Source organism: Salvelinus fontinalis, chromosome 21 (assembly GCF_029448725.1).
Source record: "Salvelinus fontinalis isolate EN_2023a chromosome 21, ASM2944872v1, whole genome shotgun sequence".
Taxonomy (NCBI): Eukaryota; Metazoa; Chordata; class Actinopteri; order Salmoniformes; family Salmonidae; genus Salvelinus; species Salvelinus fontinalis.
Window position 1 is genome coordinate 18829612 of NC_074685.1, and position 24319 is coordinate 18853930.

The 24319-nt window shown below is 43.1% G+C and overlaps 1 protein-coding gene across 2 annotated transcripts in view; it reads right to left on the reverse strand.

Annotated features, from left to right (window-relative positions):
* LOC129818369 (sarcoplasmic/endoplasmic reticulum calcium ATPase 2-like) overlaps window positions 1-24319 on the reverse strand; it is a 64632-nt gene that overhangs the window by 12302 nt on the left and 28011 nt on the right. For both annotated transcript variants that reach the window (XR_008753936.1, XM_055874192.1), the window contains exons 6-9: window positions 12944-13024; window positions 9992-10077; window positions 9377-9674; window positions 9089-9255 (exon numbers count right to left, since the gene is read on the reverse strand). Coding sequence is in view for 1 of the 2 variants with exons in the window: in XM_055874192.1 (XP_055730167.1) it covers window positions 9089-9255; window positions 9377-9674; window positions 9992-10077; window positions 12944-13024 (632 nt within the window). In the remaining variant the exon portion in view is untranslated. The remainder of the gene's footprint in view (window positions 1-9088; window positions 9256-9376; window positions 9675-9991; window positions 10078-12943; window positions 13025-24319) is intronic.

The following is a 24319-nucleotide window of genomic DNA, read 5'->3' on the forward strand; positions in this document are numbered from 1 at the left end:
TATAGGAGTCATAAGCAAACAAGAAAATTCTTATCCAGAGGCTGCGCTCCTAGTGGCTGGTGATTTTAATGTAGGAAAACTGAAATCTGTTTTACCTCATTTCTACCAGCATGTCACCTAGAGACGTATACAAAGCTCGCCCTCCATTTGGCAAATTTGACCATAACTCTAGCCTTCCGATTCCTGCTTACAATAAAAAAAGAAAAAAACAGGAAGTAGGAATGATGTGGTAAATACGGAAGTGGTCAGATAAAGCAGATGCTACGCTACAGGACTGTTTTGCACAAACTGGAATATGTTCCAGGATTCATCCGATGGCATTGAGGAGTTTACCACATCAGTCACCAGCTTCATTAATAAGTGCATCGATGACATCGTCCTACAGTAACCGTACGTCCATTTCACAAATAAAAGCCATGGATTACAGGCAGCATCCACATTGAACTAAAAGCTAGAGCTGCCGCTCGAGACAGCCTATAGGGAGGTCTGAGACCTGGCCGTGTGATGCCAGGACAACAACTTCTCCCTCAAGTGGGCAAGAGGGACACTAATCCGAACGCATATAAGAAACAGTCAAACAGGCAAAGTGTCAACACATGACTAAAACCGAATCCTACTACACCGGCTCTGACGCTCATCGGATGTGGCACGGCTTGCAAACTATCACAGATTAAAAAAGGGAAATCCAGCCATGAGCTGCCCAGTGACAAGAGCAAACAATTGTAATGCCTTTATGCTCGCTTTGAGGCAAGCAACATTGAACCATGCGTGAGTGCACCAGCTGTTCCGGACAACTGTATGATCACGCTCTCCGTGGCCGACGTGAGTATGACCTTTAAACAGGCTAACATTCACAAGTCCACAGGGCCAGATGGATTACCAGGACAGGTACTCAGAGCATGTGCTGATCAGCTGACAAGTATCTTCACTGACATTTTTCAACCTCTTCCTGACCCAGTCTGTAATACCTACAAGTTTAAAGCAAACCACCATGGTACCTGTACTCAAGAACACCAAGTGAACCTGTATAAATGACTACCGCCGCACAGCAGTCACATCTGTAGCCATGAAATGCTTTGAAAGGCTGCTCATGGCTCAAACACCATCATCCCAGAAACCCTGGACCAACTCCAATTCACATACTGCCCTAACAGATTGACAGACGACACAATCTCTTTGCCCTCTACACTGCCCTTTCCCACCTACACAAAGGGAACATCTACGTGAGAAAGCTGTTAATTGACTACAGCTCAGCGTTCAACACCATAGTGCCTTTCAAGCTCATCCCTAAACTAACGACCCTTGGACTGAACACCTCACTTTGCAGCTGGATCCTGGACTTCCTGACAGACTTCTCCTGACAGACCCCCCCCAGACGGTAAAGGTAGGCAACAACACATCCGCCATGCTGACCCTCAACACGGGGGCCCCTTAGGGGTGCGTGCTCAGTCCCCTCCAATTCACCCACAACTGTGTGGGCGCGCACGTATCCAACACGATCATGAAATTTGCCGACGACACAGCCTATAGGGAAGAGGTCAGAGACCTGGCAGTGTGATGCCATGACAACCGCTCCCTCAACGTGGGCAAGACAAAGTAGCTTATTGTAGGAATGACAGAGGGCCGAACACCCCCCCCGCCCCTCCATTCACATCGACAAGGCTGTAGTGGAGTGAGAGCTTCAAGTTCCTCGGTGTCCACGTCACTAATGACCCATCATGGTCCAAAAACATCACAGTCGTGAAGAGGGTAGGACAACGCCTCTTCTCCCTCAGGAGGCTAAAAAGATTTGGCCCGGGCCCTCAGATCCTCAAAAAGTTCTACAACTGCAACATTGAGAGCATTTTGACTGGTTGCATGACAGGTTGGTATGGCAACTCAAGTGGTACTGGAGCACCAAGTCTGGGACCAAAAGGCTCCTGAACAATTTCTACACCCATGCCATAAGACTGCTGAACAGTTACTAAAATAGCTACCCGGACTATTTACACTGACCTCCATTATTATTTATTTATCGTAATGCACTGGCTCTATGCACACTTACTTGACTAACCACACACTCACAAAATACACTGACACTTCACATACCCTGCGGCTACTCTGGTTATTATACATCCTGATTGCCTAGTTATTTTTACCCCTAACTACATAAACAGTACCAGTCAAAAATTGACATTTACTCCTTCACGGTTTTTCAATATTTGTACTATTTTCTACATTGTAGAATAGTGAAGACATCAAAACTATGAATTAACACATAAGGAATCAATTAGTAACCAAAAAAAGTGATAAACAAAATCAAAATGTATTTATAAAGCCCTTTTTACATAAGCCAATGTCACAAAGTGCTACACAGAAACCCAACCTAAAACCCCAAACAGCAAGCAATACAGATGTAGAAGCACTGTGGCTAGGAACAACTCCCTAGAATATATTTGATATGAGATTCTTCAAAGTAACCACCCTTTGCCTTGACAGCTTTGCATACTCTTGGTATTCTCTCAACCAACTTCATGAGGTAGTCACGTGGAATGCATTTCAATTAACAGGTGTCCCTTCCTGAAAAGTTAATTTGTGGAATTTTTTTCCTTCTTAATGTGTTTGAACCAATCAGTTGTTGTGACAAGGTAGGGGTGGTATAAAGAAAATAGCCCTGTTTGGTAAAAGACCAGGTCCATATTATGGCAAGAACAGCTCAAATAAGCAAAGAGAAACGACAGTCCATCATTACTTGAAGGTCAGTCAATACAGAACATTTCAAGAACTTTGAACGTTTCTTCAAGTGCAGTCGCAAAAATCATCAAGGGCTATGATGAAACTGGCTCGCACGAGGACCGCCACAGGAAAGGAAAACAGAGTTACCTCTGCTGCAGAGGATATTATTTAGAGTTAACTGCACCTCAGATTGCAGCCTAAATAAATGCTTCAGAGTTCAAGTAACAGACATCAACATCAACTCTTCAGAGGAGACGGCGTGAATCAGGCCTTCATGGTCAAATTGCTGCAAAGAAACCACTACTAAAAGGACACCAATAAGAGGACTTGCTTGGGCGAAGAAACACGAGCAATTGACATAAGACCGGTGGAAATATGTTTTTGGTCTGATGAGTCCAAATTTGAAATGTTTGGTTCCAACCGCCGAGTAGGTGAACGGATGATTTCCGCATGTGTGGTTCCCGCCGTGAAGCATGGAGCAGGTGCTTTGCTGGTGATACTGTCTGTGATTTATTTAGAATTCAAGGCATACTTAACCAGCAGGGCTACCACAGCATTCTGCAACGATACACCAACCCATCTGGATTGCACTTAGTGGGATCATCATTTGTTTTTCCAAAAGGACAATGACCCAACACACCTCTAGGCTGTGTAAGGACTATTTGACTAAGGAGCGTGATGGTGCAGTGTCAGATGACCTGGCCTCAACGATCACCCGACCTCAACCCAATTGAGATGGTTAGGGATGAGTTGGACTGCAGAGTGAAGGAAAAGCAGCCAACAAGTGCTCAGCATATGTGGGAACTCCTTCATGACTGTTGGAAAAGCAATCCAGGTGAAGCTGGTTGAGAGAATGTCAAGAGTGCACAAAGCTGTCATTAAGTATCTAAAATATATTTTGGTTTGTTTAACACTTTTGGTTACTACATGAATCCTTGTGTTATTTCATAGTTGTCTTCACTATTATTCTACCATGTAGAAAATAGTAAATACTGGTACTGTAAATACTGTATAACATCAATTACCACTACTGTGTACTCCTGCACTTCGTCTCAGTACTGGTACTCCTTGCCTCATTTTTTATTTAACAAGGCAAGTCAGTTAAGAACAAATTCTTATTTACAATGACAGCCTAGGAACAGTGGGTTCATGCCTTGTTCAGGGACAAAATGACAGATTTTTACCTTGTCAGCTCAAGGATTCGATCTATCAACCTTTCGGCTACTGGCCCAATGCTCTAACTACTAGGCTACCTGCCGCCCAAAATGTATGGTTTATATTGTGTTATCTCCTTTTCTATTTAGCAAATATTTCTTAGTTATTAACTGCATTTTGTGAACGGGCTCATAAGCAAGCATTTCACTGTAAAGTCTATCCCGGTTGTATTTGTCACCAATAACATATTTGTGACCAATAACATTTGATTGGAGCCCGGTGATCTACATGCAGTAGAAGCACAGCTTGCCAAGTAGGGTGCAGCACATCAGACAACTACAATACCAATAGAGCACTGATAAACCATACCAGCTTTACGTAGGCAAATTAATGAAATAATTGCTACTGTACCTGGGAACAAAAACACTAAGGATTAAGCACACTTTACTACTGGTGGCTGTGGGTCTCCTGGAGATGTATTCTAGACAAAGGTACTAATGCATATCCATGCTGGGATGAATGTGTGGATGTAATCTGTCTGTAAATTAATGGGAGCCAACACAATGTGACGGAAGAGCGGGAGAATATTAGTTCTCCATAATAAACAAACACACACCAGCAAGACGGCGGGACAGGGATAGGGCTAATTAGAGGAGACAGGAGAGAAAAGGCAGACAGGGATAGGGCTAATTAGAGGAGACAGGAGAGAAAAGGCAGACAGGGATAGGGCTAATTAGAGGAGACAGGAGAGAAAAGGCAGACAGGGATAGGGCTAATTAGAGGAGACAGGAGAGAAAAGGCAGACAGGGATAGGGCTAATTAGAGGAGACAGGAGAGAAAAGGCAGACAGGGATAGGGCTAATTAGAGGAGACAGGAGAGAAAAGGCAGACAGGGATAGGGCTAATTAGAGGAGACAGGAGAGAAAAGGCAGACAGGGATAGGGCTAATTAGAGGAGACAGGAGAGAAAAGGCAGACAGGGATAGGGCTAATTAGAGGAGACAGGAGAGAAAAGGCAGACAGGGATAGGGCTAATTAGAGGAGACAGGAGAGAAAAGGCAGACAGGGATAGGGCTAATTAGAGGAGACAGGAGAGAAAAGGCAGACAGGGATAGGGCTAATTAGAGGAGACAGGAGAGAAAAGGCAGACAGGGATAGGGCTAATTAGAGGAGACAGGAGAGAAAAGGCAGACAGGGATAGGGCTAATTAGAGGAGACAGGAGAGAAAAGGCAGACAGGGATAGGGCTAATTAGAGGAGACAGGAGAGAAAAGGCAGACAGGGATAGGGCTAATTAGAGGAGACAGGAGAGAAAAGGCAGACAGGGATAGGGCTAATTAGAGGAGACAGGAGAGAAAAGGCAGACAGGGATAGGGCTAATTAGAGGAGACAGGAGAGAAAAGGCAGACAGGGATAGGGCTAATTAGAGGAGACAGGAGAGAAAAGGCAGACAGGGATAGGGCTAATTAGAGGAGACAGGAGAGAAAAGGCAGACAGGGATAGGGCTAATTAGAGGAGACAGGAGAGAAAAGGCAGACAGGGATAGGGCTAATTAGAGGAGACAGGAGAGAAAAGGCAGACAGGGATAGGGCTAATTAGAGGAGACAGGAGAGAAAAGGCAGACAGGGATAGGGCTAATTAGAGGAGACAGGAGAGAAAAGGCAGACAGGGATAGGGCTAATTAGAGGAGACAGGAGAGAAAAGGCAGACAGGGATAGGGCTAATTAGAGGAGACAGGAGAGAAAAGGCAGACAGGGATAGGGCTAATTAGAGGAGACAGGAGAGAAAAGGCAGACAGGGATAGGGCTAATTAGAGGAGACAGGAGAGAAAAGGCAGACAGGGATAGGGCTAATTAGAGGAGACAGGAGAGAAAAGGCAGACAGGGATAGGGCTAATTAGAGGAGACAGGAGAGAAAAGGCAGACAGGGATAGGGCTAATTAGAGGAGACAGGAGAGAAAAGGCAGACAGGGATAGGGCTAATTAGAGGAGACAGGAGAGAAAAGGCAGACAGGGATAGGGCTAATTAGAGGAGACAGGAGAGAAAAGGCAGACAGGGATAGGGCTAATTAGAGGAGACAGGAGAGAAAAGGCAGACAGGGATAGGGCTAATTAGAGGAGACAGGAGAGAAAAGGCAGACAGGGATAGGGCTAATTAGAGGAGACAGGAGAGAAAAGGCAGACAGGGATAGGGCTAATTAGAGGAGACAGGAGAGAAAAGGCAGACAGGGATAGGGCTAATTAGAGGAGACAGGAGAGAAAAGGCAGACAGGGATAGGGCTAATTAGAGGAGACAGGAGAGAAAAGGCAGACAGGGATAGGGCTAATTAGAGGAGACAGGAGAGAAAAGGCAGACAGGGATAGGGCTAATTAGAGGAGACAGGAGAGAAAAGGCAGACAGGGATAGGGCTAATTAGAGGAGACAGGAGAGAAAAGGCAGACAGGGATAGGGCTAATTAGAGGAGACAGGAGAGAAAAGGCAGACAGGGATAGGGCTAATTAGAGGAGACAGGAGAGAAAAGGCAGACAGGGATAGGGCTAATTAGAGGAGACAGGAGAGAAAAGGCAGACAGGGATAGGGCTAATTAGAGGAGACAGGAGAGAAAAGGCAGACAGGGATAGGGCTAATTAGAGGAGACAGGAGAGAAAAGGCAGACAGGGATAGGGTTAGAGGAGACAGGAGAGAAAAGGCAGACAGGGATAGGGTTAGAGGAGACAGGAGAGAAAAGGCAGACAGGGATAGGGTTAGAGGAGACAGGAGAGAAAAGGCAGACAGGGATAGGGCTAATTAGAGGAGACAGGAGAGAAAAAGCACAGGGATAGGGCTAATTAGAGGAGACAGGAGAGAAAAGGCAGACAGGGATAGGGCTAATTAGAGGAGACAGGAGAGAAAAGGCAGACAGGGATAGGTTAGAGGAGACAGGAGAGAAAAAGCAGACAGGGATAGGGTTAGAGGAGACAGGAGAGAAAAAGCAGACAGGGATAGGGTTAGAGGAGACAGGAGAGAAAAGGCAGACAGGGATAGGGTTAGAGGAGACAGGAGACTGGAGAGAAAAGGCAGACAGGGATAGGGTTAGAGGAGACAGGAGACAGGAGAGAAAAGGCAGACAGGGATAGGGTTAGAGGAGACAGGAGACAGGAGAGAAAAGGCAGACAGGGATAGGGTTAGAGGAGACAGGAGACAGGAGAGAAAAGGCAGACAGGGATAGGGTTAGAGGAGACAGGAGACAGGAGAGAAAAGGCAGACAGGGATAGGGTTAGAGGAGACAGGAGACAGGAGAGAAAAGGCACAGGGATAGGGTTAATTAGAGGAGACAGGAGAGAAAAGGCAGACAGGGATAGGGCTAATTAGAGGAGACAGGAGAGAAAAAGCAGACAGGGATAGGGCTAATTAGAGGAGACAGGAGAGAAAAAGCAGACAGGGATAGGGCTAATTAGAGGAGACAGGAGAGAAAAAGCAGACAGGGATAGGGTTAGAGGAGCGAAAGAGAAAAATAATAAAAATAAAGGGAGATGGAGAGAGTGAGAAACAGAGAGCGTGAATAAGAGGGCAAGCATGCCTCCTCCACAGACACACAGAGTGAGACGAATCTCCTGGTGCCGGCTCTGCAGAGAAGCAAGGCAAGATGGAGAGAAATATTAAAATAAAAGTATGAACCGGTGTCGTCTTTCCCTTCTCCCCTCCTGCGGCACAGTACAGACTTCAAAGAGCTGTGACGTCAGGGATGCTTCACCAAAAACACAATGAATTAAGAAAAACATTCCTCTACTCAAGCAGGCTAGAGAGCTACGCTTCTTACACAGCAGCCGAATTTCAGATTCTGATATTGCAGTATTGGTACAGGAATAGTTCAGAAGTATATATGCCAGCAAGTTTTGCATTGGAAACCTATTTCTTTGATATCTTTAAACAAGATGCTGCTTCCAATCTCTCCCCTCTATTGCAAGAATTGAACCCTGCTGCCATGTTATGCTGTGCTGTTTTGATTATGCTGGGCAGTGTTGTGTGGAGATGTATTATGTAATGTTGTGTGTGCCGTGCGCTGTGTTTGCATGCAGAGACCCTCTCAGCAGAGGCCCTCAAAAAAACACGAGAAAGAGAGAGATGAGAGGGAGAAGAATGAAGAGAATGAGGGAATGAAATGTGAGAATAGTAGGAGAAGGCAGGAAGAAAGGAAGATAGAAATTATAGAGGAGTGATGCAGTGGAAGAGAATAGCAGCAGAGGAGACTATTGGGGAAAGAGACTTGGGAGTGGTAATGCATAATGGTCCATATTCAGGGGGTCAGTAACAGGCAGACCCCCTGTTGCCCATCCCCCTAAATATGGATGACCGCGTGTTTGTCACTCATCACCAATCTGAAGGCAGTGAAGAGGGGGAGGGGAGACGAAAATCACCAGGAACTCCTCTAAACATTTGTTCAGTTTTGGAAGTCTGTTCCAACGGGGGAAAAAAGAGAAGTGATCGTGTCTCAATGTAATAAAGGTATGAAATTGTTATTTTCAAATTTGCAGTGCACAAATGATTAGAATTTACGTTCCTGTCTCCCGACCATTCGCTCTGACAAACATCGGCCCGCGGCTGAATCTAATCTCCTACCCCTGGCATAAAGTGTTCGGCGGATGCATATAATCAATCTAATATGATGCAATTCAATAAATATAGGAACAACAACTTCATATCCCACTTCCCAATCTAATTTAAACCATGATAGCAAATAAATGAATCATTCATTATACTGCTTTGCCTTTCAACCTCTACAATACCCTGTGGATAAATCCACACTGTCAGTAGACGCTGTCAAGACTGCTTTATTGCCAGGTGGGTTCTGCTGCCAAATCAGTGGCAAAGTACTCACTGGATTGTTCATGGTTGGCAAGAACATAGCCTTCTCCTTAAGCAGGTATACGGCTACATAAACTAGCAGAGGCTAATAAAGTTGAGCTCAGATAGCCCTAAAACTCCACCTGGTTAAATATGCTAATGTTGAACAGGCTGCTGTAGGCTCTTTTTGGCTCAGCTGGACCCCGCAGCTGGACTTGACACTTTCCCAGGATGCAGTAGCACACAAACAAAGATAGAATCATAGATTTAGGTAAGAATATTTTTCACTACAAAAGGTCATGTTAGTTTTAATACCCTGAGCGTTGGACAAACCCTAATACTAAACATCAGCCATTCCTACTAAATCCCCATGGTGCTCTGGGGATGGGGACTCACCCTGCAGACAGACATCTGGTTGGTGGTGAGGGTGCCGGTCTTATCGGAGCAGATGACAGAGGTGCAGCCCAGGGTCTCCACAGAGGGCAGGCTGCGGACGATGGCGTTCTTCTTGGCCATGCGGCGGGTTCCTAGAGCCAGACAGGTGGTGATGACAGCGGGCAGACCTAGTAAAAAGAGATGGCGATAAGAGGGGGTTAGACATACTAACTATGCTGGAGCCCAATGTATTGCTTCTGTATATTATAGACTGCTTCCCCTCACTCCCACTCGCCTAGTGACTCTTACCCTCTGGGATGGCGGCCACGGCCAGGGCCACAGCAATCTTGAAGTAGTACACGGCGCCACGGATCCAGGAGCCTCCGTGGACGGGGTCACTGAAGTGGCCAATGTTGATGAGCCACACAGCAATGCAGATCAGGGAGATGACCTTGGACAGCTGCTCCCCAAACTCATCCAGCTTCTGCTGCAGAGGCGTACGCTCCTGCTCCGTGGACGCCATCTCGTCCCGGATCTTGCCAATCTCCGTGTTGACACCTGTGGCCATCACAACACCCACTGCCTTACCCGCTGCTATGTTGGTGCCCTGTGGAGGAAAGAGGAGAGGTGATGAGACAACAGGTGTACACTGCTGAGGGCTGTATTAACACTGGGGAAACCTGACACACACTGGGCATCTGAACAAGTGGGGAAGGACCAGTAAAAAAACTGGAGAAGAGGACGAGGCGTTAAGGATAAGAGGTCTGACAATAAAATCCCAGAGAGGAACATGTAACGGAGATAAGTGGAGGAAAGGAGATTATAATTCTTTGGTTGGCTAAACAGGGAAGAGGATCATGTACTGAAGAGACAATAGAAGATGAAAGGGGAAGAGAGGTATTTCATGGTTTTCTAGTTACTCACACAGAAGAGCATGTTCTTCTTGTCCTGGTTGACAGCCCGGGGGTCAGGCACCGGGTCAGTGTGCTTGATCACAGAGACAGACTCCCCTGTCGGAGGAGAGAAAGAGACGGATGAGGACGATCAAACAACGCAGCCATTACACAGAGCAATGTGGTGATGGGTTGACATTTTGGGGAAGATGGGTGTGGATTGACTTCACAGCTGACTGAGCAGGGCTGCCAATTACAAAATGCGTCATCCAAGGGGACTTTCAAACTCATGAGTCTGCACTGCAGGGAGATGCAAGGCCTAGTGGGTAATCAGCTGAGCAAGCTCTGCACTGTTCTGATAGGCTGAGGGACTGTTTTTGACAGATTAGAGCCATTAATGGCAGGAGGGCAAAGCAGCTGAAATACCAAACTCTGCTACCAATTAAGGCAGTGGAGCAAGACAGGGGTTTCAGGACTAGCTTCTCCTCGTAACGCTCTCATCCATATCGCTCTCTCCCTGTCAGTCTCTGCCTCCCTCTTTCAGTCTATCGTTGTTCTCCCTCTCTATACTGTGCTGATTAAGAACTGCTGACTTCTTCTTGAATAAAAGAATAACGGAGTCATTCAGAAATTCTTGTTCTCACACTGACCGTTTCAAGGTCATTCTCAAGTGGTGACGGAACCCATTCATCAGCCTATATAACCCAAATCAAACACTGGCAACTACATATACACAAAGATAAACAAAGCTAAATAAGATTCATATTGTAAATCTCTGTAACATTGTGTTCTTGCGGTGCTTTTATGGAAGCAGGAGCAATGACAAGTAACACTAAAAACTGCACTATACATACAAAAGTAAGTGGACACTAGAGGTAGACCGATTATTATTTTTCAACGCCGATACCGATTAATCGGGCCGTTTAAAAAAAATGTACTTGTAATAATGACAATTACAACAATACTGAATGTACACTTATTTTAACTTAATATAATATATCAATAAAATCAATTTAGCCTCAAATAAATAATGAAACATGTTCAATTTGGTTTAAATAATGCAAAAACAAAGTGTTGGAGAAGAAAGTAAAACTGCAATATGTGCTATGTAAGAAAGCTTGCTCAGAACATGAGAACATATGAAAGCTGGTGGTTCCTTTTAACACGAGTCTTCAATATTCCCAGGTAAGAAGTGTTAGGTTGTAGTTATTATAGGAATTATAGGACTATTTCCCTCTATGCCATTTGTATTTCATTAACCTTTGACTATTAGATGTTCTTATAAGCACTTTAGTATTGCCAGTGTAACAGTATAGCTTCCGTCCCTCTCCTCGCTCCTCCAGCAACACAACGACAACAGCCACCATCGAAGCAGCATTACCCATGCAGAGCAAGGGGAACAACTACTAGAAGGCTCAGAGCGAGTGATGTTTGAAACGCTATTAGCGCGCGCTAACTAGCTAGCCATTTCACTTCGGTTACACCTGCCTCATCTCGGGAGTTGATAGGCTTGAAGTCATAAACAGCGCAATGCTTGACGCACAACGAAGAGCTGCTGGCAAAACGCACGAAAGTGCTGTTTGAATGAATGTTTACACGCCTGCTTCTGCCTACCACCGCTCAGTCAGATACTTAGATACTTGTATGCTCAGTCAGATTATATGTAACGCAGGACACGCTAGATAATATCTAGTAATATCATCAACCATGTGTAGTTAAATAGTGATTATGATTGATTGTTTTTTATAACATAAGTTTAATGCTAGCTAGCAACTTACCTTGGCTTACTGCATTAGCATAACAGGCAGTCTCCTTGTGGAGTGCAACAAGAGAGAGGCAGGTCGTTATTGCGTTGGACTAGTTAACTGTAAGGTTGCAAGATTGGATCCCCCGATCTGACAAGATGAAAATCTGTCGTTCTGCCCCTGAGAGGCAGTTAACCCACCGTTCCTAGGCCGTTCTTGAAAATAAGAATGTGTTCTTAACTGACTTGCCTAGTTAAATAAAAAGGTATAAAAAAATACAATTTAAAAAATAATGTAAAAAATGTAAAAAATAAAAAAAATAAAAAATATCATCAAATCGGCGCCCAGAAATACTGATTTCCGATTGTTATGAAAACTTGAAAAATCGGCCCTAATTAAATCGGCAATTCCGTTTAATCGGTCGACCTCTAGTGGACACCCCTTCAAATTAGTGGATTCGGGTATTTCAGCCACACCATTGTTGACAGGTGTATAAAATTGATCTCCATAGACAAACATTGGCAGTAGAATGGCCTGACTGAAGAGTTGTGACATTCAACGTGGTACCGTCACAACAAAGTGCTGTTATTGTGAAGTGGAAACGTCTAGGAGCAACAACGGCTCAGCCGCGAAGTGGCATGCATAGTGCCAACTGTAAAGTTTGGTGGAGGAAGAATAATGGTCTGGGGCTGTTTTTCATGGTTCGGGCCCCTTAGTTCCAGTGAAGGGAAATCTTAGCGCTACAGCATACATGACATTCTAGACAATTCTGTGTTTCCAACTTTGTGGCAACAGTTTGGGGAAGGCCTCTCCTGTTTCAGAATGACAATGCCCCTGTGCACAAAGTGAGGTCCATAAAGAAATGGTTTGTTGAAATCAGTATGGAAGAACTTGATTGGCCTGCACAGAGCCCTGACCACAACCCCATATAACACCTTTGGGATGAATTGGAACGCCAACTGCGAGCCAGGCTTAAACGCCCAATATCAGTGCCCGACCTCACTAATACTCTTGCAGCTGAATGTAAGCAAGTAACTGCAGCAATGTTTCAACATTTAGTGGAAAGCATTCCCAGAAGAGTGGAGGCTGTTATAGCAGCAAAGGGGGACCAATTCCATATTAATGCCCATCATTCTGGAATGAGATGTTCGACAAACAGGTGTCCACATACTGTATCATGCATAACATGAGAAATACATAAAGACTGTTAAGAAACAAGGCCAAAGCCTAGATCTCACCTGTCAGAATGGACTGGTCCACCCTCAGGGTTGTAGATTTGATGGAGGTGAGTCGAATATCTGCAGGAACTTTGTCGCCAACTGTGGAGAAAAACAAACAAAATGGAGAGAGACCATTAAAGGAAAAATCCACCCAAAAACACAAATGTCTTTTAATTTACATTGTTAAATAAATAACACTAATATGTGAAAACGATAACTTCTGTGAACAAATGTTTTTTTCACGTTATAATAAAGTTGGTAGTAACATGGAAAATTGTTGTGACATCTGTTGCAACTACAAAATACACAATGCAATGCTCTCTCTATGGACTAGCAAGCAAACGAAGCAACACACAATAATACCCAAGACAATATCAGAATGTAAAGTAGATAGATATAAAATCACCAAAACAAACTGCACTATCAATTTAGGAGTCTACAATCTCACCATGTTCAACCTGCAGATCGATTTGCCCCAAAGAGTGATGTCTGACATTCGCCACAGCAGATATACTTTTGAGGAAATGGGAAACGGGAAACGTTGCCCATGCTAGTCAAAAGAAATGGTCCGCACAGTGCATTTTGAGCGTCAACGAGTAGTACAACATTGCAACTCTTTTCCAAGGTGTGAGAAAATTACGCACTTTCTAGGAAAACAGGCACGTTTCTCGACATTTACACTGACTTTGAGAAGGGATTGCCTCAGAGTGGCATAGCAACCGCGTGACGCAGAATGACAACGTGAACACGATTGGTCGACAGTCTGCTGGGTGGGGAGTTGTACGTTTCTTCACTCATTGGATTCCTATCTCCTTTCTATAATATCTCTGGCAACTACAATGCACCCAGGAACAACGAGGCAGACAAATAGGAAAAATGTGCTCGACCCTCCGAGAAATTTGGCATTTAATTTAACGAGGTTAGGAATATCGCAAAAATATGATCAATGGCTCATTCGAGAGAAGACACCCTTCCAAGTTATGACATCCTGCCTGTATTGAAATCTGAGATGTATGACAGACGTTTTGCCATCTAAAAGTCGTATTCCTATTCAACTTTGTGTAGTGACAGCGACTTTATCACAGTGCTACGTCATACTGGCCGGCTTTCTGCCTGCTTGAACGCCAATAACTCAGATACACATTAAACCATGAAATGACCCAGGGAATCGATAGATCACACAGACGCACAAAAACAATATAACATTCAACATGGTTGAACATTTCCTTTAAGTACAACTAGAGCAGATCTGAGTTGAGTGGATTATACTGAAGGAGGATAACATCAGTAAATGGATTACATTCTAACCTGTAGTTCACAGATTAAGCACAAAACATCTAAACAAATTAGGCATACGGTGAATGAGGATGGGGCAATTTGACATTTTGAAGGCATAATTGAGTCACGAGATGTTCAAAATGTTGGTGAAATATGCTGTCCAAACCTCTGAAGACAAAAAAGCTTTATCAAACTCAATTAGTTCCTTCATGAGCAAGAGGGTCAAAACTAATGTTCACAGGGCATGCCCAACTCTCCAGACACACACACACACCCACTGGCTCACTCAAATGTGCAGAATGTAGGCTAGTGACAAATAAAACATTTGCTGGATAACAGCAGAGAGAAAATGATATGTAAAACAATATTAATGTTCCACTGAACTAGTGCCCGGAACAAAAATAAAAGGTAGGTCATTCTTTCCATTCACAGGGCTTCGGTAATTGCCAGTAAAACAAAAGTAAAACTTAAATTCCAAAATACTCTTCACACCACTGAATGGGACAGTCACAAGAGCTCATTAAAGGCTCTTCACATTTATTAGCTATGGCTGAGAGGAGGGTATCACCGTATCCAACTGTCGGCCTGAAAGAACAACACACAGGAATTCCAAATTATATTGATAAATTGCTTCAGGCAGGGTGGTTGATTAAGAAAGCAGAATTTAAAAAGGGCTTGTTCTTTTGCTGTAATTTTACAGTATATAAACTACTTTATATAGACAGACAACAAAAAAGAAGGCCTACTGTACGAACAAGAGCCCCTGACAAATTCCTTCTCCAGAGGACAGAGTTGACAGACATGTAAACAGACCCTTGGCCCTCCTTAGTGCTAGGAGGGTGGGGGGAGAAGAGAGACAGGCAAATTGCATGAGACCTGCAAAAGGCATATCCAAAAATGGGAAAACTATTTTGATCAGTTCTACAGTGCAGTAGTAGGGGTTTAGATGTGAACACTGCTGGGCAAGAGTCTCTGCTATGGCCCTCATGGAACAGGGGATGCCACCTAGCAGGCACTGTCTCTAAACACAAGAAACTCACTATGCTCTGCAATAATCATCCTAGCGCCACCACAGGGACAAGAGGCTAGGGAGTACATAAAACACTGGAAGAGCCACTACCTATTTCTAGCTTTATCCCTATAAACATTCTGATAAAACCCCAGCCTTAAATGTGCCAACTTCAGCTGTAAAGTTTTGATTGGAGCGCTATCATCTTCATCCTAGGTGGCTGTCAAAACTTCATTACCACCCGCCAGGCTTCAAACTATACTGACCAAAAATACACAACATGCAGCAACTTCAAAGATTTTACAACGTTACAGTTCATAAGGAAATCATTCAATTGAAAAAGTAATTAGACCCTAATCTATATATTTGACATGTCTGGGAATACAGATATGCATCTATTGGTCAAAGATCCCTTTAAAAGGAGGTAGGGGTGTGGATCAGACAACCAGTCAGTATCTGGTGTGACCACCATTTGCCTCATGCAGTGCGACATCTCCTTCACGGAGTTGACCAGGCTGTTGATTGTGGCCCGTGGAAAACCTGATTTGAAACAGCTGTGTAGTGCTAGCACAAAAAAAACTACGTGCACCCTTGGGGTCCCCAGGAGCAAGTTTGGGAAACGCTGCTCTAAAACAACATTGGAGGTAGCTAATTGGTAGAAAAATTAACATTAAATCCTCTAGCAACAGCTCTGGTGGACATTCCTGCAGTCAGCATGCCAATTGCATGCTCAACTTGAGACATCTGTGGCATTGTGTTGTGTGACAACTGCACATTTTAGTGGCCTTTTGTCCCCAGCACAAAGTGTAACTGTGTAATGATCATGCATTCAATCAGCTTCTTGATATGCCACACCTGTCAGGTGGATAATTGTCTTGGCAAGGGGGAAATGCTCACTAACAGGGCTGCAAACAAATATGTGCACAAAATTTGATAGAAATAACTTGTGCGTACGGAACATTTCTGGGATCTTATTTCAGCTCAGGAAACAAACACTTTACATGTTGCATTTATATTTTTGTTCAGTGCAGATAAATCGACGGGAGATTGAAGGATGAATTGGTAGGAGAGAAAGGAGGGAGCGAGATGAGGGTAGATCAAAAGAAAAAATACAATGACAAAAGATTTTGTGGACTAATTTATGAAAAGTCAGTCAGTGCCCCTAAACAAAACTAGCTAATAGTGAACCACGTTCCCAATACACAAGAGGGTCATGGAGAAGGGTAACCTACTTTTGAAGACAATGAGAGCAGAGCACTTGTAAGAATAGGTCTTCATTCGACAAGTTGATCATCAAGTAGCCTAACAGCATCAATCAATCAATCAATTTTATTTTATATAGCCCTTCGTACATCAGATAATATCTCGAAGTGCTGTACAGAAACCCAGCCTAAAACCCCAAACAGCTAGAATCCATGTCTTTGACAGGATCGTTGCTATCAATGGTGAATCCAAAAACCAAAGCTCAATGAAAGAAATGAAGGGCATTTATGAATAACTCCATAGATAAAACAGTTCTTGAGGAAAGACACAGCCCTATTCGTGCCATTAGTCTAGGGCTGACCCAAATTAGTCGACTGGTCATTGTTTGGTTGTTAGGCTGTTGGTCGACAGATTGTTTTAGTCGAGCAGTAACAGTCAAGTTGGGACACCAACTCATTCAAGGGTTTTTCTTTATTTTTTAGAACTATTTTCTACATTGTAGAGTATTGAAGACATCAAAACTATGAAATAAACACATATGCAATCTAGTAACCAAAAAAAGTGTTAATAAAAATATTTTATATTTGAGGATCTTCAAAGTAGCCACGCTTTGCCTTGACGACAGCTTTGCACACTATTGGCATTCTCTCAACCAGCTTCATGAGGTAGTCACCTGGAATGCATTTCAATTAACAGGTGTGCTTTGTTAACCTGTTGAGGATAGAGGGCGCTATTTTCACTTTGGGAAAAAATACTGCCCAATTTAAACGGCCTCGTACTCTATTCTTGCTCGTACAATATGCATATTATTATTACTATTGGATAGAAAACACTCAAGTTTCTAAAACCGTTTGAATTATATCTGTGAGTAAAACAGAACTCATTTTGCAGCAAACTTCCTGTCAGAAAGTGAAAAATCTGAAATCGAGGCTCTGTTCCAGGGCCTCCCTATTAATTTGCTTGAAATCTATTAGTATACATGCACTTCATACGCGTTCCACTAGATGTCAATAGACAGTGAGCGGTGAAATGGGGTGTCTAGCTATATCTATGGTCAAAAGAGAGGTCTTGGAATGACATGACCCCAATTTCCTTTGTTCAGGAAGGCGCGGGAAGGACATCAGTATTTGCTTCTGAAAAGCTTTCGTTATAGACGTCTAATATCTCCGGCTTTGATTTTATTTGATAAATGTGATCATCGTAAATTATGTTTTTTCAATATAGTTTTATCAGATTATTGACATTTTTTCGGGAGTTTTGGCGTGTTCCGTTCTCTGCGTTTGGTGACGATGGACAGCTTCGCACCACTTGGCTAGTTTTGATTGCTAATTCAACAGACGAAGAGGACATTCTAAATCCAAACGATTATTCTGGACAAAAGGAACCCTTGTACAAGATTCTGATGGAAGCTCAGCAAAAGTAGGACCCATTTATGATGTTATTTCGTATTTCTGTCAAATGTTTAGACGTATATTCCGCTCTTATTTTGGGCGCTGTCTCGCTATAACGTAAGCTGTATGTCGTATTAAAGTTATTTTTAGAATTCTAACACGGCGATTGCATTAAGAACTAGTGTATCTATCATTTGCTGTACAACATGTATTTTTTAGTAAAGTTTATGATTAGTTATTTGGTCAGAATAGGTGAGCGTCAGAAAAATATCCGGAGATTATGGAAAATAGTTGCTACGTTTTCACAATGTATAACCACGGACTTCAGCTCTAAATATGCACATTTTCTAACAAAACATAAGTGTATTGTATAACCTGATGTTATAGGACTGTCACCTGATAAAGCTTTAAGGTTAGTGAAAAATTATATATCTTTTGCTGTTTTTTTGCGATCGCTAACTTTTGCTGCTGATAAATGGGTTGTGTTTTTGGCTATTGTGGTAAGCTAATATAATACTATATTGTGTTTTCGCTGTAAAACACTTAAATCAGAAATATTGTCTGGATTCACAAGATGTTTGTCTTTCATTTGCTGTACACCATGTATTTTTCATAAATGTTTTATGATGAGTATTTAGGTATATCACGTTGGTGTCTGTAATTACTCTGGCTGCTTCGGTGCTATTTGTGATGGTAGCTGTGATGGTAGCTGCAATGTAAAACTATGATTTATACCTCATATGCACATTTTTCGAACAAAACATAGATTTATTGTATAACATGTTATAAGACTGTCATCTGATGAAGTTGTTTCTTGGTTAGTTTGGTTGGTTTTGTGCAAGCTACCTGTGCTGTGAAAGAAATGTCTGTGCTTTTTTGTATTTGGTGGTGAGCTAACATAAATACACATGGTGTTTTCGCTGTAAAACACTTTAAAAATCGGACATGTTGACTGGATTCACAAGATGTTTATCTTTCATTTGCTGTATTGGACTTGTTAATGTGTGAAAGTTAAATATTTCTCAAAAAATATTTTTTGAATTTCGCGCGCTGCCTTTCAGTGTAATGTGGGAGAGGTTAAAAGTTATTTTGTGGAATTTCTTTCCTTCTTAATGCGTTTGAGCCAATTAGTTGTTGTGACAAGATACGGGTGGTATACAGAAGATAGCCCTTTTTGGTAAAAGACCGGGTCCATATTATGGCAAAAACAGCTCAAATAAGCAAAGAGAAACGACAGTCCATCATTACTTCAAGACATGAAGGTCATTCAATACAGAACTTTTTAAGAACGTTGAACATTTCTTCAAGTGCAGTCGCAAAAACCATAAGCGCTTTGGCTCTCATGAGGACAGCCACAAGAAAGGAAGACCCAGAGTTACCTCTGCTGCAGAGGATAAGTTACCTCAAATTAACAGCACCTCAGATAGCAGCCCAAAGAAAGGCTTCAGAGTTCAAGTAACAAACACATCAACTGTTCAGAGCAGACTGTGTGAAATCAGGCTTTCATTGTCGAATTGCTGCAAAGAAACCACTACTAAAAGGACACCAATAATAAGACTTGCTTGGGCCAAGAAACACGAGCAATGAACATTAGACCGATGGAAATCTGTCCTTTGGTCTGGAGTCCAAATTTGAGATGTTTGGTTCCAAACTCTGTGTCTTTGTGACACAGAGGGGTGTGGGGGTGCTTTGCTTTGCTGGTGACACTGATTTATTTAGAATTCAAGGCACACTTAACCAGCACGGCTACCATAGCATTCGTTTCCCTCCCTCCCTCCATATGCCATCCCCATCTAGTTTGCGCTTAGTGGGACTGTTTGTTTATCCAACAGGACAATGACCCAAAACACACCTCCAGGCTGTGTGAGGGCTATTTGACCAAGAAGGAGAGTGATGGAGTGCTGCATCAAATGTCCTGGCCTCCACAATCACCCGACCTCAACCCAATTAAGATGGTTTGGGATGAGTTGGACTGCAGAGTGAAGGAAAAGGAGCCAACAAGTGCTCAGCATGTGTGGCAACTCCTTCAAGACTGTTGGAAAAGCATTTCAGGTGAAGCTGGTTGAGAGAATGCCAAGAGTGTGCAAAGCTGTCATCAAGGCAAAGAGTGGCTGCTTCGAATAATCTATAAAATATTTTGATTAGTTTAATACATGATTCAATGTGTTATTTCATAGTTTTGATGCCTTCACTATTATTCTACAATGTAGAAAATAGTCAAAATAAAGAAAAGCCCTGGAATGAGAAGGTGTCCAAACTTTTGACTGGTACGATATGTATGCATGCACACCTCAGTGAACTAATCCATTGCGGCGCCCTAGACTAAAAGCCAATTTATGCTTGATCTGAACATGTGGTTGGAGGCGCCATATGGAGGTTGTGATGAAATTGCGGAGCCTCCAGAGGCATGCAGAGTCCAAATGCTAATGCATCACCAAGCGCCTCCCAAATTGAACAGCGTGGAGGGCTCTGTATAGCTCAGCATTTTTGATTTGTTGATGGTAGGTGGGGGCAGTACATCCTGTATAAAACACAAGCTCACTTCCTTGACAACAACTCAGCACTGCGATGCGCACGAAGTATGAATGCCCTGACTTCTGCTGAGGCCATATCACTGTAAATGCTACATGGCCATTGGAGAAGTCAGATTGACCATGCGCCCAGATGCGAATTGTACTTCTACCTGTAGAATATGCACTCTCTCCCAACAATTTGAGCACATTCCTTGTTTCATAACTTCATTGTGTGAATTATTTGCGTTTGATTCTTAGTGTATATCAATTCCTCATTACATATATCACCAGTAGTACACTTACCATTTCTTATCTTCAACTTTTGTTACTTTGCTCCTGTTAATAGTGAGTAAAGACCCGCACGCATAGAAGTAGGCCTATAGCCTACCTGGCCTGTGCAGAAATGTAGGCATAGAAATGTGAAATATTTCTGATTGGCTAAATGCACCACCACTAATGACCTGTGGAGCTTCTCAAAGTAATTTTTTCTTCACCTCGAACAGCAAGCAAACAAAGTCTGTTTTTAAATCCATTGAGAATTACAATAGTTCATCAATGTATCTGAAAACTTTCCAGCTCTCTCCCTTTCGATAACCACTCAGCGTGAAATGGAAAAATGTCATGCTCTGACCCAGTGGAAACATCATAAAATAGGCCTACCTGATTCCTTCTTATCAGGGCTTGACTTGGACTGAAGTAGGTGACGGTACTCATTTTGGGTGCTGGTAATGTTTGTATGTAGGTGCAGGAGCTCCACAATACTTCTGAGCTAATATTCTATAAGAGGAACAGGAGCTCAAGCAGTAGAACATTTGAGGTGCCGGTAATAAGCGCCAGTGAGCTTCTGCCCAAGCTTCTTATCCCGTGCGCAAATAGCCTACAGCTGTGTCTGTCCTGAGCTCACTGGTGAGGGAAAGTGAGGGCCCAGAATATTTTATACAATGCTGCAAGTTCACTAGTGCAAGCTTCAGGCCTGACCTAAGTTAATAGTTGATACAATGTTTCAAATTCGATGCAGACAGGCCATGTGTAGCCAATGTGATTTATTGGATATTATCTACCTGCAGGCTGCAATGTTTTTATTTGTTGGCTTTATGTAGGCTATTTTTACATACTTGGCAAGAGAAGATACAAACCTAAAAAGTATCATTTTCATTTAGATTTGGATAGAATTGTAATTAACCACATGACAACGATTGAGATATAAAGACGTTATTATAAATTAAATGAAACTGTTTCACGAAAATGTGCAAATGAATTGTTGCTGTGCGTTTTGCTGCCAACTTTACTTTGCTAGCTGACAACGTTACCTTTTCTTTTTTTTTCTTTTTAATTACCGTTTACATTTTTAGTTTTTCCATCGCAACTTTTTTCCCCTCATTCAACTTTTTCACTCCGGACGCTTTATCTGGACATGGTTCGTCAGCACCTTCAACAGCCGAAGCTAAGTAGTAACATTAACATGATGTCTTCTAATTGCAGTCGCTGTACTCATAATATACAGGAGAACGATCGCCTTACGGCGAGGATAGCTGTGCTATAAGCCCAGCTTCAGACGCAATCGTTAGGCAAGGGTAATATCAGTGTAGGAAAGGAAGAAACAGTGTCTGTGCCACCAGTAAGTACAGATAGTAACGTTAGTATAAACCCCCCGCACAGTCCCCGCAGCCGGACAACTTTCTCACGGCTTCTGGAGGGAAATGCTGTAGGAATGCTCAACTGGTGTCGCTCATTCAGCCGACAGAAACTTTCAACCGGTTCTCCCCATTATGTAGCGAGTCGGAGTCTGAGTCTTCTCTTGTCTCTACTCCTCCCGCTACGGGGTCTGAGACGCCGAAGGCTCCAACCATTAGCTCTGACAAATTGAAAACCCTAGTCATTGGCGACTCCATTACCCACAGTATTAGACTTAAAACGAATCCCCCAGCGATTATACACTGTTTACCAGGGGGCAGGGCTACCGACGTTAAGGCTAATCTAAAGATGGTGCTGGCTAAAGCTAAATCTGGCGAGTGTAGAGAGTATAGAGATATTGTTATCCACGTCGGCACCAACGATGTTAGGATGAAACAGTCAGAGGTCACCAAGTGCAACATAGCTTCAGCGTGTAAATCAGCTAGAAAGATGTGTCGGCATCGAGTAATTGTCTCCGGCCCCCTCCCAGTTAGGGGGAGTGACGAGCTCTACAGCAGAGTCTCAGCACTCAATCGCTGGTTGAAAACTGTTTTCTGCCCCTCCCAAAAGATAGAATTTGTAGATAATTGGCCCTCTTTCTGGGACTCACCCACAAACAGGACCAAGCCTGACCTGCTGAGGAGTGACGGACTCCATCCTAGCTGGAGGGGTGCTCTCATCTTATCTACCAACATAGATAGGGCTCTAACTCCTCTAGCCCCACAATGAAATAGGGTGCAGGCCAGGCAGCAGGCTGTTAGCCAACCTGCCAGCTTAGTGGAGTCTGCCAATAGCACACAGAGTCAGTGTAGTCAGCTCAGCCATACCCATTGAGACTGAGTCTGTGCCTCGACCTAGGTTGGGCAAAACTAAACATGGCGGTGTTCGCCTTAACAATCTTATTAGGATAAAGACCTCCTCCATCCCTGCCATTATTGAAAGAGATCGTGATACCTCACATCTCAAAATAGGGTTACTTAATGTTAGATCCCTCACTTCAAAGGCAGTCATAGTCAATGAACTAATCACTGATCATAATCTTGATGTGATTGGCCTGACTGAAACATGGCTTAAGCCTGATGAATTTACTGTGTTAAATGAGGCCTCACCTCCTGGTTACACTAGTGACCATATCCCCCGTGCATCCCGCAAAGGCGGAGGTGTTGCTAACATTTACGATAGCAAATTTCAATTTACAAAAACAAAAATGACGTTTTCGTCTTTTGAGCTTCTAGTCATGAAATCTATGCAGCCTACTCAATCACTTTTTATAGCTACTGTTTACAGGCCTCCTGGGCCATATACAGCGTTCCTCTCTGAGTTCCCTGAATTCCTATCAGACCTTGTAGTCATAGCAGATCATATTCTAATTTTTGGTGATTTTAATATTCATATGGAGAAGTCCACAGACCCACTCCAAAAGTCTTTCGGAGCCATCATCGACTCAGTGGGTTTTGCCCAACATATCTCTGGACCTATTCACTGGCATTGTCATACTCTGGACCTAGTTTTGTCCCATGGAATAAATGTTGTAGATCTTAATGTTTTTCCACATAATCCTGGACTATCGGACCACCATTTTATTACGTTTGCAATCGCAACAAATAATCTGCTCAGACCCCAACCAAGGAGCATCAAAAGTCGTGCTATAAATTCTCAGACAACACAAAAATTCCTTGATGCCCTTCCAGACTACATCTTCCTACCCAAGGACGTCAGAGGACAAAAATCAGTTAACCACTTAACTGAGGAACTCAATTTAACCTTGCGCAATACCCTAGATGCAGTTGCACCCCTAAAAACGAAAAACATTTGTCATAAGAAACTAGCTCCCTGGTATACAGAAAATACCCGAGCTTTGAAGCAAGCTTACAGGAAATTGGAACGGAAATGGTGCCACACCAAACTGGAAGTCTTCCGACTAGCTTGGAAAGACAGTACCGAAGAGCCCTCACTGCTGCTCGATCATCCTACTTTTCCAACTTAATTGAGGAAAATAAGAACAATACAAAATTTCTTTTTGATACTGTTGCAAAGCTAACTAAAAAGCAGCATTCCCCAAGAGAGGATGGCTTTCACTTCAGCAGTAATAAATTCATGAACTTCTTTGAGGAAAAGATCATGACCATTAGAAAGCAAATTACGGACTCCTCTTTGAATCTGCGTATTCCTCCAGGGCTTAGCTGTCCTGGATCTGCACAGCTCTGCCAGGGCCTGGGATCGGGAGAGCCACTTAAGTGTTTTAGTACTATATCTCTTGACACAATGATGAAAATGATCATGGCCTCTAAACCTTCAAGCTGCATACTGGATCCTATTCCTACTA